This window comes from Bombus flavifrons, chromosome 5 (genome assembly GCF_040668555.2).
Source record: "Bombus flavifrons isolate JBK064 chromosome 5, iyBomFlav1_principal, whole genome shotgun sequence".
Lineage (NCBI taxonomy): Eukaryota > Metazoa > Arthropoda > Insecta > Hymenoptera > Apidae > Bombus > Bombus flavifrons.
The window spans coordinates 11,191,762-11,207,834 of record NC_138446.1 but is presented as its reverse complement, the minus strand read 5'-3'; the positions used below and the strand labels follow the sequence as shown (position 1 = coordinate 11,207,834).

Genomic DNA, 16,073 nt, shown 5'->3' with positions numbered 1-16,073 from the left:
TTGCTTTGTTAAATACTTAATAAGTATTATTGAAAATTATATTTTGTACACAAAAGTTTAATCTCTTTTCATAAATTATTTATTTTTTGCTATAAATATAATCTTTAATTTTACTATTATACGTAAATACTATAATAATAAATATCTAATATACTGAGATAAAGATTTTCATAAATTGTAATTTATTTCTTTTTCTCAAAGTAACATTTGTTTTCATTTATGTATATATATTTATGTACATATATGCAGGTTTGACTGAATTAATTACAGAAATGGATAATATCTATCTATATTCCTTTCTAAGTCTACTATTGTTAGATATTTTGAGTAATTTAAACAAGTAACGTTTGCCATAAGCAAAAATAGCAATGTGAATGTGAAAAGATATTACATAAAATCACAATCATTACATGTCACGGGTTACGTATTTGACACTGAATATAGTGAAAAAATTAAAAACCGGAAATAAAAAAAGAAAAGAATTTTATTACAAGTTATAGAAAAAATTTTAATTTCACTGAATTAAAGGTTAATAGCATATTCGCCATTGGTATCTTAAAATAAATTTAATTGGAAAACAAATATAAAAAAGATACAAATTATAACACTCTATTTAAAATAATGAAGTAATATTAATTATTATCCGAATGATCTTAATATAATTAATATAATCAATTCTCTCGTGATAAAATTAAAAATTTAATTATATACGTATGTTGCAAGAAGTAAAATTAATGCTAATTTTTTTGAAATTTCATTAGAAGGCTTGAAGGAACATTACTTTTCAATTTATGTTGATATTTCGTGATGGACAATAGACCAGTTAATTTATTTCTACAAAAAATTGAAGAAAACGCAAGAAAAGTATTTTCGTCTTTGCCTGAAGATAATGGTGGCAATCGCTCACGCCAAAGAAATTGTACTCTGGTTAAAATTAAAGAAGAAGAAACTGGTGATGAAATTCAGGTAAAATACGTGTTATTTTTGTGAGTGTTTATAAATTTTTCTTCCATTTTGTTCGCTATAATTTCGCTATAATTTACTTCTCGAATTTAAATTAATAATATTTGATTTTTGTGAAATTGTACAAAACTATTTCGTTGTAAAGCTTAACAAATTCTGTGAGAATAATTACAATTTTTCATACTTCATGAGAAAAGGAAATGAGAATAAATTTTAGTTATTATGTACTTGCAATACAACACTAAATTTTATATGATATTACACAAATACCAATAATATAAAATTAAAGTGTAAATATAAAAATTTGGACACTTCGAAAATATAAAAATATGTTTTTAATACAAAATTATATATTGAATTCATAATAAAGTAACCATGTTTATTCTTAGAATTATCTCATTGTAAGCATTAAGGCAACGTTAGTTGATCTTATTGCAAAAGTTCGTACATATACAAGTAACTTGAGAGCAATATAATCTATACACTATTAAAATGTAACACAATCCATTGATCCGTATTCCATTATAATTAACGTGAATATTGAATTTCGTTCATTATAATTTCTTTGCGTCAAAACTAATATACCTTTCCACTAGTTTATTTTAACACTGGAATAATTATTAATAGTACCAAACTTTATTAATATATTTTGTTTTTAACATCAAGCAGGATAATTATTAACAATACCATAATTTATTAAATTACATAATTGCTTATACTTTGATATATTTTTTCGTTATTTTGTTTTGTTTTTTATATTATTATTTATCATCACAAAATATTTTATGCATAAGTTTCAACTTCGTATCAACTGCATCTAATATTGCTCAAGTATATACACGTGTTTATTTTACAAACGTTTTAGTTGTATAGATACATAGATAACTTTATTTTCCTATCTTTCAGCCTTGAAAAAGGGATTAGCACGTGGTTGTGCCTACAAAATCAATATATATGTATATATATATAAACAATACTTTAAAGACAATTACAATACTTATATTTTAATTGCAGGTATATTTCATTTAATAATTTAATACATTAGCAAAACTCTGTATAAGAATTAAAACGCGGATAATTTTACTAAAAAGATAGGACGTTTTTATACTGCATAATTTAGTTTCAGAAATGTATAATTAAATTTTATTCCACAGAATTTTCTATATAATGTTAGTGAATGTTCGAGTTTCATATTACTCTTTTCCGTTTAACTTAATAATACATGCACATCGACATTATGGATTTATTAATTTGCATTAAATATTAAACCATATTTCCTGCCTTTTCGTTAAAATAAAAGAATTATTTTTTTAATAAATATAACGCATACAATTATATAAGTAAATAACAAAATACAGAAAAATAACCTCACTAGAAGAGAACAAACAATTCTAACATGACTTCGAATAGGATACAGAAATAACCATAGAGATATGCATAAAAATAGAGCACACGATTTATATGTCACCGTGTATCATGCCATGCGATATGGGAATAGAAAGAAAACGCAGCATAGAGGCCCTGTCTGTCCTTATATAATCCAGTATGCACACTGACATCGTTCGTTGATCGGTGTTACCATCGATGTTACATATTTACTATAAGAATGTGTATGTGTCTTTAGACAAGGACACAAGAAACCTCAATGCAGCGTTCTCTTTCTATTCTTATATTGCTTTTGTAGCTCACTCACACTTTATCTTTATATTTCAACGAGAATAACACCATTACTTGACTTAATGGAACAAAAATATCCGCAAATTCCCCAACAGGTGAAACTATATACCACACATCACCTGCAATCGAACATATAATTATCCACTACAGAAGATATAGAAATCAAGGAAGAATACTAGGAGATAACATAAACATGAAAGAAATGCTAACTATTCCTAACAATACAAAGAAGACAATAAAATTCGTCAAGCAAGCAAATCTAACAAACGAAATCTAAAATATCAAAGTTATCGCTAATAACCACAAACTGTTAGTGCGACATTAAAACCTGCACCAGCCTGTACTTAAAAAATATTACATTACAACACATTAGATACAATTAGATTAGATTAGAATTGATCATATACTGCTTAATACATAATATATAGAATATTTAACATAGTATAGGCGCGTTATATTTTTAAGACAATTAGAGATAAGAAAAAGGTATAATACTTCTGAAAAAGTCACAATATAAATTAACAGAAAGTATTTTTGTATTTAAACAATGATGAAATATCACTCATATTTTATACATTATTACAGGAATATGCAGCAACTGCAATGAGTGAATTATTAGGATGGTATGGCTATGATAAAGTGGATAGTGGCTATACAAAAAGTTTAAATCTGGATCATTTTACATCTATATCTGATGCAAAAAATCAAGCTCTTCAAACTGATCAAGATATTGTTTCAAACAAACTAAGATTAAAATCCCCAGTAGTGAATACATCTGATTCAATTTTTGAAGTTTCCAATGTACCTCTATCTTATTCTAATAACAACTTAATGTCTGTGAATAGACAATTAATTTCATCCCCCTTATCATTAAAACCAGTATCTTTTGGTACTACATCTAAATTTCCATATGAAAGTTATTCAAGTTCTATTTACTCAGGTAAAGTATAAAATATGTATTATGTACATAATATAAATTACATATGAATTCGTTATAATTTTTAGCATTTTTATAGATAATATATCTTGTTCTTGGTGTGGTAAAATTGTTCAAATATTTGAATTAGAAAGATCCAGTTCCTTTTCTTATAATATGATGGATGCTTTAGGATACTTTTGTAGTGAAAATTGTTTTGCAGCTAGTAGAAGAGCAATTTTTAAACAAGCAAAAACATGTGACTGGTGCAGACATATACGAAATCCAATTAGTTATGTTGATCTTCAAGTATGTAAATTGAATGTAGAATACTAAATAAAAGTAACTTATCTTCACCATTTTATTTTTAATTAAAAATGCTATACTGTACTATAATATAATTTGATGTATTAGAGAATTACTAATCTTATTCCTTTTTTCAGGATGGTAAAAGTCAGCTTCAATTTTGTAGCAATAAATGTTTGAATCAGTACAAAATGAATATTTTTTGCCATGAAACACAAACTCATTTAATGCTTCAAGGTTTAAATAATGTTCCTTTTCATGATACAGAGAAGAGTGGTTTAATAACACCAGAACTATGGTTTCGAAGTTGTCAATCACCATTAAATAGTCCTGCAGAGAATACATATTTAGTCGATACACATTTGACTCATAGTTTATCATCATCGCTTTGTGAGAACAGATCAATAGAAACAGAAGAAATTGATAATGAAAAATCAGTAGACCCACATAAAAAATGGCCCAGTAAAATCAATTCAGTGTGCACAAAGAAATGTACAAAATCCAATAATTGCAATGAACATAAAAAGAATTTTTATACAGAAATTAATGAACATGATAAAGAGCAATCTTTAGTAAATGAGAAAAGCAAATGTTGCCATTCCATGATTAATCAAACAAATTGTAAAGAAAATTATTTAAGAAAAAATGATTTGAATTGTAAGGACTTCAAACAGGAATATGCGATGGATACCATGAATAATTCACATAGCCCTAAAGATAGCAACACATATTTAGAAAGGAACATACATGTAAAAAACATAAGAAATTTACAAGAAAAAGGATATGACACTCCAACAGAAAATATATTACAATCATCATCTTGGTTTTCAAACTCAACTACACCTACAATGCATCATGAAATTCCATCTTTGTCTAAATCTTGCATAAATGAACCTAACCAAATAAGATATCAGAATCAGACCAATGTATTTTCAAGAACTTCATCAGTTAAACAATCCAATCCAACTGAATTATTTCATTCATTACCTCCTACAACACTTCTGCCCCCTGTTACAGTTCTTGTACCATATCCTCTACCTATACCTATACCAATTCCTATACCTATTCCAGTTCCTATATCAACAGCAATTTTTAGTAAATTAGTGACTGATAAAGAAGATTCCATAAATATAAAAGATTCAAATTGTAGAAATGTGGAATGTAAAAATTCAATAGAAAATAAATATTCCGTTTTTGATAAGCCACAGATTAAAACAACGAACTTATCAACAGCAGAAGACTCACAGCAAGTAAAATTAGATAAGTTTTCTTTTTCATCATCATCTTTGAAAACTAGTACTGAAATCAATGATACTTCACACCAGTTACAACAGAATAAAAAACTTTTAAGGAAAAGAAAACGCTCGAATAAAATCATTAATCATGAACATGAAAAAATTCAGTTAAAAAAAAGGAATAACTTTATAGCAACTTAAAAGACAATTTATAAAAAGATATTTTTTAATAAAATGTATATATTATACAGAATATTTTTTATTTATAATTAATAACTTTAAAGCAATATAAGTAATCATATTAGTAGATAAAAATTCTTTTTTCACTGATTATAGTAATTTCAGTAGTAATTAACAGCAGCTTTGAATAATGAGGAATTTTTCACAATTCACAGTTTCTATTAATATTTTACTTTAATAACTAATTTAATTAAATAAAAATAATACACAAACAAATAATTATTTTGTCCTATAGTATTTAAATATAAGTAAATATATAATTTTTTAACAATGAATAGAATATATGGTATATGTTTTAATATTTCTTTACACAATTTTTTGGAATTATTTCCTTTCAAACCTATTACAATATATCAAAAGAAAATTTATGATTTGAATATATTTCATTAAAATATTTTATAGCTTGCGTTTATTATAATATGTCTTGTAATTGAAATATACTACTTTTTTTATATCTTTGTACAATATACATAAAATAGAGAGGTTTGTCAGTATAGAATATACAGAAGCTAGTTAATTACCGGATTAATAGTTAAATAGTTAGATAAAGGAAGTGTGTATCGGAAATTAAGGATGTATGATCAAGAGTGCAAGGAAAATAAAAGTAACTACCGTTGTAAACCGAATCCCTTTTCATGGCCAGAAGGTTGAAAGATAAATTGTTATTATTATATTATTATTACTATTATTATTAATCACATTGTTGCTTATGATGGCAACTTTTTGCCGAAGAATATTATTAAAGACATTATTGAACGGATCTTTTTAAATCATTTGCAACGAAAATTGCAAAACTATCCGACTATTGATATAGGAATTTCTAATATGTATATATATGTACATATGTATTGATAAAATAGTATATAGTCTATCCAACGATATGAGGTAGTAAACGTAAATAAAATTTGATTGCTACCAATAGTTGTAGTCTCAGCAATTAAATTTTGTTTACGTTTATCTCGTCTCACTGGATAGACTATACCACGGGCGTACATGCAAGTCTTGAAACTGCAGTGTTGAGGAATCCACGGTTGTGCATGCATGCAGACCTGCGCTTCCCAAAATCGCCACCAACGGCGCTACCATAGAGTAGTCAGTACAGTAGAAGGCACAAGATCATCATTTTGCTCCCTCTTAAGCCAATTTTAACTATAAATAGAATTGTTTATGCATAAATAATGCATATCTACCTACGAAGTATTATAAAAATTATAAAGAATTTGCTTGAATTCCACCAAGCGTTACTTGGTTGAAATTGTTTTGACTACTCACTATACTATACACACATACACATAACATGTAATGTGCTACCTAGCGCTACCTTACTGTTTATGACAAGATGTATCACATCAGTCATGTGTCACATGTGATATTTAAACTATGAAATGAAAATATGAAATATTTTTTGTGTTTTATGTATTATATATTTTAAAATATAATTGAACGGTGTTAAATGTCAATCAAATATAATTGATATGGTGTCATACTCATCAATTAATTTAGTAGATTCAATAATCGACGAGGTGGCATTGGAAGGTTTGGATGGCATTACCATAGAAGGTTAGTATAAATATTAATACTTACTAGAATATATGTACATAATCTTTTTATTTTGTGAAAGTAAAAAATTCTCGGATAATATATACATATTAATTTAGTGTTTTTATATTACCCGTCACGTCTAATTTCTAAACTTTCATAAATATTATTTTTTAAATAAAAGTGAGTTAAATTTTATTTTAAATAAATAAATTTAATAAATATGTCTTGTAATTTATAACTTTTTTTCATTTCAGCGCTATGGTTACGTTTAGCTCATCGACTTCACAATCCTTTACCATTCCCAATATCATTCATGACTCAAATATGGTCAATATGCGTACAGATCAGAGAATTTACATTTTACAAATTAGAAACTCCAAGGGAATCACTTGTAATTTTCGATCGCTATCAGTTTGTGGATCCTGATTTAGGTATCATATTGGAACCAGTAAGTATCTTGACCAAAATTCGAATAAACTAGTAAATTATCAGACTTGTAAGAAATTATACGTTTGAATAGGAAAATGTACCTCCAGATATTTATCCACATTGTCCTGTGAATGATGTTGCAAATGGTATTAAAGGATCTTGTTCTACTTATAATACTCGGGAAGATATCACAGGACTTGTAAGAAACCTTAGCTTAGAAGAAGTTACTAAAAGATATGGACAAAAATTAGTTATTGTTGCATCACAATGTGCTAGAAATCATGCCCTAATGGGGGATGAAATATCTCCAATACTTGAATTAAATGTAAAACAGTATTGTTTTCTAGAAAGAGTAGGTAGATCACGATATCATGGCGAAGTTACTCAGGGAAAACTTAGTCTCAATGCATTAAAAGAAGATTCTAAAAGCTTATTTTATCTTCGAAAATTTTTACTACGTTATAAGCTAATAACGAAACAAATACATCATCAGAAAAGTGATAATTATGGTTGTAATGGAAGTCTGTTACATCTTCCAAGGTTTTTTGTTGAAAGAAAACCAAAAATGATTTTCTTGGCAGAAGAAGTTATCAAAATTCTTAAATCAAAACCCAATTATGTTGCAGAATATGACGAAATAAAACGTGAACTGCAAATTGAAAAAGCATTAAGCAAATTGTTTAAAACTTCATTTTTCCAGAAAGTTGTGAAAACAGATATTAGAATACCATATAGAACTTTATATCCTAAAGCATCACCAGAAGAATGGCAGCAAAAAAATGATTCTACAAAGGAGAAGAAAATTAAAGTAGCACAGTTATTACTACCAAATATTAATATCCTTGAAGCATGGAATAAAGATGAAATACAAGATGAAGAAGAATCTCAAGAGATAAATATTTCAAATCATAGATATGGTGTGCCATATTTGAAACAAGCAAATACAATAATTGAAGATAATAGAATTGATGGTGTATGCCAAGGAAGTTTGGCTAAAATAATGGGATTAACGAAATTACAATCACGGACGATTTTGCGAAACATAGTTAAAACGAATATTGTTGCTACTTATATGAGTGACATTGGTAGACAAAGGCTTGCAAAATATGTATCGAAAAGGTATGAGAAAGCTAGTAAGCTAAGTAAACAGTTTGAGAAAGAAATGCATAAAATTAAAGAACTTACAAAGCAAATTACGACTGAAAGTGATAGCTTGGAAAAAACTAAAACGATTATAAAGGAAGAAGAAAATACTGTTATTAATGATGAAATGGAGAGCGTAGAAAAGGTGGTTGAATCTGATATTGTTAATAAGGATGACCTACCAGAAAAAAGGTTGTACGCTGACAGAGTAGAATTACAAAAAACGTTTTATGTTGTTAATCGTATATTATATAAATATCGTATAATAAAACGCCCAAATAGATATAAATGCATTTTCTCTAACTACTTATTGGATAAAATCAATAAAGTTCAAATGAAAAAAGAAAATTCATACTCTAATAATATGTTACTACAAATTTCTGAATTATCAAAGAATGAAAAGACAGTAGCTGCATATAAAAATATAAAAGTTGACATAAAAGTTTTTAAATCAACAAATGAAGAAAAACCAGAAAATGAAATAGATGGATTTATGGAAGATATACAAAATAGTGAGAAGAAAAGTGTGACAAATATTACATATAGAATATTGCGAAGAGCTAATATGATTATGGAATCAGTTAAGAAACATCGGATCATTGATGATATGACAAAGTTAATGAAGGTAATATAATATAAGTAATTATGTAATATGTTTGTTTTTTAATCATTTTTATTAATCGTTTTTCATTTAATTTTAGATGATATATGAGGAAGAAGATAAAGAAGGGTATGATGTAAAAATCGATAAAAAATCGTTAATAAGGTTGCTACAAAAGCTTGCAAAAGATAATTTAGTGAAATATATAAAAATAACTCTGAGTGGAAATGGTAAAGAGAAACATTTAACATATATATGTGATCCAAACATTGATGTTAATAGTACCATTATTCAGTCAACCGTGGAACAAGCAAAATTGAAATTCTTTTTCATGACTTCTCAAAAACCTAAATCGTCTCTGAAACATACAGAAAATACAACAAAATTTGTATTAAACAAAGATGTTAATGATGCACACAATGATGAAACTGATCAATCTCCATTTCAACAATCTACAATAATACCAACAAGTTCTAAATGTAATTCTAGAATATCAAGAAAATACGGATATAGTCCGAAATTTCTTCGTATGAAAGCATTACATATCTTTTTATTTTATTTGGTTTACGAACATCCTGGTGAACAAACTCTTTCAAAAGCAGAACAGATACAAATTTTACGAGATAATGATTTTAACATTACAGAAGAGTTAACAGAGGAATTCAGTACGATTTATACTAAAGATGTTAGCTGGAAAATGTTTGTTCCGCCTTTGCCACAATATAATGGTTGGCCTCGAGGATGGACATTAATGTGTGACTTTCTTTTACGACTTCCTTTATCGATATTCTTGAAGATTCATTACGTTTCATTTACAATACCAGAAATGGATAAATATATAAATCATCCTATTCGGAAACATTATTTAGTTAGAGATTTACCAGTTGATATTCGAAATTCTTTGTTCTATGCACGGAAGTATGTATTCCATATTCATGAAACTGTAACAAGATTATGTTATATTGGATTGGTACAGTTTGGACCACAAAAATTAAAAGAGAAGGATCAAGTATTTATTTATGTGAATCGTCGTACTGAATTAATGGATACGACATCTTCTACTCCTAATTATCATGTAATTGAAGATAAACAGTATCTCGTAATTAAATATAACTTTACCGAAATTCAGGTAGTTGAGAAATACTGGTATGATATGTGGAATACATGTATGAACACGCCTTTAGGTGGACGACTTGTTGTTGAAGGAAAAGATATAGTGTTAGAGGATTTGAATAAGAAAGTTGATATGATTCAATCATTGGTAGCTCGCTCTCCAGAAGAAGCTGTCAAATTTGATACTGGCAAAGTACCTGGAGATCGCAAAGGTGCTGCTGGAACAGATTCAGCATGTTTTGCTTATCTTAAAAGAAATTGGAATTGGGGTTTTTCTAATTTTGAAGTCCGGCAGAAAAGGAAACAGCAGAATATAGTTTATGAAAGAGATTCGTATCTTTCTAAAATAAAGGCAAAACCTTTTAGATTTACTGAATTTTCTGGTTTAAAAACAGTATCTGGGCCTCCTTCTTTAAGTGCAACAGAATTCAAAAAGAAGGTACAAACTAAAAATAATGAAGATTTGGATCAGCAGAACAAATATGAAGCGTTGACGTATCAGCGAAGCACGAAGCAAAAATCCTATGTTAGAAGAGTACAGCCTCGTAAATGTAGTAGTAAAAGACGAACAAAGTATGACGAGGTTGATTATCGAGCATTGCAACGGATGCACAAGTTACGAGTAAACTGGAAACCATATGAGGATAAGATTTTGCTTGTTTGTAAGGTCGCTATGGTATATTTTTGTCCAAATCCACGTAAACAAGCAATAACATTTTCTACAGTAAGAGACGTGTTACGGTCATATTCATACAGTTCACATAACAAAACGTCAAAAGCTTGTCAACGACGACTTTTATATATGCTCAGACAACAACGAAACGTTGATACTGTTGCTTTAGGAGTTGAAGAACTCAAACAGAATTTTTTCCTTAAAAAGCGGTTTGGTGGTATTGTGAATAAACTCAAAGAAGGACATAAAAGCTCACCTGAATATGAGAAGCAAGTTACAGAGGCGTTTAAATCACTTGTTGCCTACATTGCAAAGAAGTATTATGATATTTCAGATGTTGGATCTAAAGAACCACTGCCTGTACCAAAAACAGTTCAAGAATTTAATTTATTTTACAAAGTTGTACATCCTACAAAACCATTCTATAATCGTGGTTTCACAAAAGATATTCGAAATATCAATGACATACACTCTGCAGTCGTAAATTCTGTCATTAATAGTTCCATGTGTTGTGGAAAAGATAGAAGATCCTGGACATACCAATTATTTAAAATATATCAACAATATCCTGACATGTTGTTAAGAAATGCTCTGACAAAAATTCATAGTGATCAAATGGTTACCATTAAAAAGAATCACTTGCCTAATATAAGAAAACATGGTAATTATATGCCGATGAGTAGTTCTCAGTATCAATTAAGTAATACTTATATATATAAATTTCATACTAAATGGCCATATGCTTTATTCAAAGAATCATATGATGTTTTCTATAAACTTAGTAATTGGTATTGTCATAATGAAATGAATGATCAAAGCAAAACATCAGATAATTTTAATGGCGTTGAAATATTCCCGATTACTGGTGGTTTAATAGGAGCGATACATGATTATATTGTACAAGATCAAATAGATTTTGATATTGAAATACCTGATCAAGTTATAATGCTTGATCCTAGATTAAAAGAAAAAGATGAAACATACTTTAGAATAGCTAAACGATATCAAGATATATTGGCTAATTTGGATAATTTGAAATTTATAAAAGAATTTTCTTTGCAAAACAGTGGTGCAATGATTGATCTTGAAAAGCATGACGACAAAAGCTTTGATGCCCATACTGTTACTTTACATTATAATGATGTACATAATGTTGATGGAAAATCAGATAAAGATGGTTTCTCGGATTTAGATACAGAGAAGAACACACATTTACAAAAATTTGGAGGTGAGAAAACAAATTTCGAAGATTCGAAACCTTTTACTGATTGTGACAAAATAAATTTCAATACTGATGAGGAGAACGGTCGTAATGCAATTGATGATGAACAAAATATAATTAAATTTCAAGATGGAATTAAAATTGAGTTAAACAAAGACGATGTCAAGCGTTCAACACTTTGTGATGAGGATTCAATGATGGAAATAGAAGAAGATAAAATATGTACTGTTGATAATCCTAAAATAGATAGTGCGGTACAAGTAAGAGATACTGGCGGAAGTTTATATAAACTACCTGAATTTGAAAATGTGATTCATGTACAACATAATCCTGTATTATTATTGGAAAGTACAAGTAGTAAAGATGAAGATAGAATGTTAAATATTGAAAATTCATCTTCATTCCATTTAGACCTACAATTGAATACAGACAAAGAAAATAAATTAATTACGTCTGAGAGAAAAAGGCGAAGGAATGATAATGAAGACATGTTTGATTTAGGTAAACCTGCTCAAAAGAAGAAAATATTAGATCATAAAATTGTAGATGCAGAAGAGTATGAAGAAGCATTACAAAGAAATGATGTCATTTTGATTGAAACATCAAATAAAACACAAAATGAAGATTCAAGAGAACATTCCACAAATGAAACAATTGAAATTAATGATGCAAAATCTAGTAATGAACAATATATTTCGAATAATGAACGTAAAATTTCATTACAACCAAAAAAGGGCAGTGGAAATGGTTTTACACTTGTTAGTAATATCCTAAAAAATATTCCAACAGAACAGAGTTATTTGAATTCATACTGCAAGATTGATGATTCAGATGTAAACAAGCGGTACACTCGTATAGCTTTATTGCGAATGAGAGAAGAATTAAGCGAACTCACAGTAGCAGATAGTCATCATGCACATGAATATTTTGTCGTAAATATGTTCAAAGTTTATTATTCTTTATATCGATCAAACTCACAAAAAATTGACAAAACTGAAGTCTTTAAAGATCTATCAATACCCTCAGATCTATTACCTTTAAGATTAAATGCTATAAATGACATAATACAAGAAATAAATAAATTTGCAGTTTACCCTAAAGATGGTATTTCATATTCTGATTTCAAAAAAAATTTGCCCAATAATTGTTCAATGGATTTGAACAATATGGAAGCAATTTTTAAATTTGTATGTGATAAAAAAGAACTTGGGGCTACTATCCAAGAGTTGATAGTAAGTAAAAATATATCTACATTTTATTTTAAAACAAATAGAATTTGCATCTTAGAAATAAAGTATCTTACATTAGTTAATTATTGTTTTATTCATTTTGATAGGATGAATTTGAAGATACATTAGGAGAAAATTTATACCAAATCGTTTCTTTTCTTACCAATAATTATCTATTCCTGCGGTCTGGTGTAACTACTGTTCGATATATACATCATCGTTATGCTGATTCTTGGCTAATACATTCATATAAAATAAGCCGTCTTGAAAAAGAATCGCTTATACCAATGCCTAAAGGAACTGTTTATGTGACAGAATCTGGAGAAGCATTAAACAAAGATAATGATATAAATATGATAGAAGAAACCAAACAAAATCTTACTATACCATTAGAAAATGAATTATCCAAAATTGCTGGTGAAAATATAGCTGAAAAAAATATTCAGTCAGAGACAAAAGACAATAATGAAAATATAAATGAAGATTCCACTAGAGATACATCTAGTCATAGCGATGAAGAATACAACACAGAGATGAAGAAAAGGATGTCAAGAAAGAGGATTAAATTACTACCCCAGAAAGATAAATTTAAAGCTGTGAAACAGTTAGATTCAAAGTAAATGAAGTTATACAATGAAAGTTAAAATTTATTAAACTCAAATTTATTCTTTCCAATTATTTATTTTAAATACAGTCAAGTTATTCAAGATTTTAGAGTAGATGATATTTAAATATGCCTCATTTATGTTTCAGTAACAAACAAGAAATAAAGGTAGCTATAAAACCATGGATTCGAGTAGATGGTGTTTTAAATCGTAGGGTACTTGATCGCATGTTGGGATCAATTTTGTCATACTGTTTAACACATCCGGGTATATCGTTATCAAAAATACAAAATAGATTTGTCCCTGCTCTGCAACCATATCATACACGAGAATTAGTCGAGGTAAGTTATATCTTTCTTAGTACTCATATATCACTACATAATTTTGCCTTTCTGCTTTCTATAATAAAATTTTTATAATGTTTTATAATATGTTTATGAGGTAGTTGTGTTGGTTTTATAGTAGAATATTGTTCATATTTATGTGTATAATTATGGAAATATTTGATGTAGTTTGTATTTCTATTAAATTTTATAAAATTTATTTTTTTGAGAGATATTTGATATATTCTTTGCAGATATTGATAAAGTTGGGATGCTTGGACAAAATACTCTTGAAAGAACCACATGTGACATTATTTTCAAAGCCATCACAAGTTAAACCAAGTAAGTACTGCTGTTTTAAAAATAACATTTCTTCTTTAGCTTTACTTCCTTTCAGAGTCATTAAATATGGCTGTTTAATGTATTTAAATTGTATATTTATATTTTTTATATAGCTTGTTAAAAATGTATAAGTTTTTAAAATTAAACAATATTTTCATTAGTATATTAAATACAAATTTAATTGATTTATTTATTATTTTTTTCTAGAGATTGTAAATAATGATTGGGCTATTGATGAAGATATTTTCGTTGAACCTACAAATGGAGCAATGATAAAATTCGGAATATTTTTAAGTACTAAAATGTATAGTACAGATTTTATTACATAACTAGCAAAATTAAATTATTGAAGTTTAAAGAACGGATTAGACTGATATATTACACATAGAATTTTTATTTTGTAATAACAACTTTTGTTAATTACTAATTTGTTAATTTGTTGATAATGGAGCTTTTATTTCAATGAAGCTACATCATTATTTTTTATTTTTCTATTTAAATATAATAATCATGAAATATTTAAATACCTAATATTTAAAATAAATAATGTATTTAGTGTGTAAAATATTATTTATTATGTCGATAGATAAATAATTTTAACATTAAACGTACTTATTTTTCCTAATAAGAAAATTAGAAAATACACACATAAAAGGATCATATTTATTTTAAGATTATATAACATTACATTTCATATTTTTTTAACTCTTTGCATTCAAGAACTTTTTCGGTCGGGCGTAGCAGCTACTCCAAATGATTTGGCGTATATGTGACGCGTGTCTTACAGCTAGCGTAAAATGATTTTATATACAAATTAACTTATAAAAACATTATATTCTAATAATTTATCTATATTTACATCTTCGAAAATATGATTTTGTAATATTAATTTCTGTATTTTTTGTATGATAATTTATAAAGCATTCACCAAGATTGCATTCTTGAATATAACTGATCCCATTTTTCAACAGTTCAAAATCAAGTTCATCTTCATTTGAGCTAATTTCACTTCCGTAAACCATTTTTTTAGGGTTTCTAAGCAGTTTAGGGTTTCTATAATACTTTTGCCATGGTCGTTGAATCCGATCTAACGTTGGAGACGTTGTCCGAACAATAGTTTTGAAGGGATTTGAGATTAAATATTTTATCTCCATTTTAAAATCTAACACTTTACACTTCCTAACAAAAAACATAAAGAGCTAAGGAATCAATTTAGAACCAATGTTGCACTCTCATCAATTGGAGATGTTGAAATCTAGCATAAACAGGGACTGTCGCCTCTCACTCGCCACAGGAATTGCAGTACGGAACGCCGTGGCGACTGAGAGTCGCCTCTCGAGTGCAAAGGGTTTTAAATGTAATTAAATTATATAATGTAATATATATTTTATGTTATGTTATGTATTAGGTATATTAATACATGTATATAATAAATTAAAAGCTTGCAATAATATTAAAGATTAATAAAAGTACAAAATATCTATAAAATATGTAATTTTAATAACCAGTCATAA

At 27.6% G+C, this 16,073-nt stretch overlaps 2 protein-coding genes across 5 annotated transcripts; both read left to right on the top strand.

Moving 5' to 3' along the window:
- The first annotated feature begins 807 nt into the window (after window positions 1-807).
- On the top strand, window positions 808-5,350 carry Sobp (Sine oculis-binding protein). 3 transcript variants are annotated; one of them, XM_069113489.1, is made up of 4 exons: window positions 808-966; window positions 3,226-3,580; window positions 3,657-3,865; window positions 4,000-5,350. In XM_069113489.1, the coding sequence occupies exons 1-4, from the start codon at window positions 808-810 to the stop codon at window positions 5,296-5,298; spliced, it is 2,022 nt and encodes a 673-aa protein (XP_068969590.1). In that variant the 3' UTR covers window positions 5,299-5,350. The 3 variants fall into 3 exon arrangements, with proteins under 3 accessions (XP_068969590.1, XP_068969592.1, XP_068969591.1); XM_069113491.1 differs by lacking the exon at window positions 808-966 and adding an exon at window positions 1,871-1,973; XM_069113490.1 differs by lacking the exon at window positions 808-966 and adding an exon at window positions 2,754-3,126.
- A 1,268-nt stretch (window positions 5,351-6,618) lies between these two features.
- Window positions 6,619-15,946, top strand: LOC138180050 (general transcription factor 3C polypeptide 1). 2 transcript variants are annotated; one of them, XM_069113474.1, is made up of 8 exons: window positions 6,622-6,897; window positions 7,134-7,327; window positions 7,400-9,076; window positions 9,153-13,292; window positions 13,397-13,905; window positions 14,043-14,235; window positions 14,472-14,559; window positions 14,767-15,946. In XM_069113474.1, exons 1-8 carry the CDS (start codon window positions 6,813-6,815, stop codon window positions 14,886-14,888), a joined length of 7,008 nt encoding a protein of 2,335 aa, XP_068969575.1. In that variant the 5' UTR covers window positions 6,622-6,812; the 3' UTR covers window positions 14,889-15,946. The 2 variants fall into 2 exon arrangements, with proteins under 2 accessions (XP_068969576.1, XP_068969575.1); XM_069113475.1 differs by lacking the exons at window positions 14,472-14,559; window positions 14,767-15,946 and having other exon boundaries at window positions 6,619-6,897; window positions 13,397-13,928; window positions 14,043-14,162.
- The last annotated feature ends 127 nt before the right edge of the window (window positions 15,947-16,073 follow it).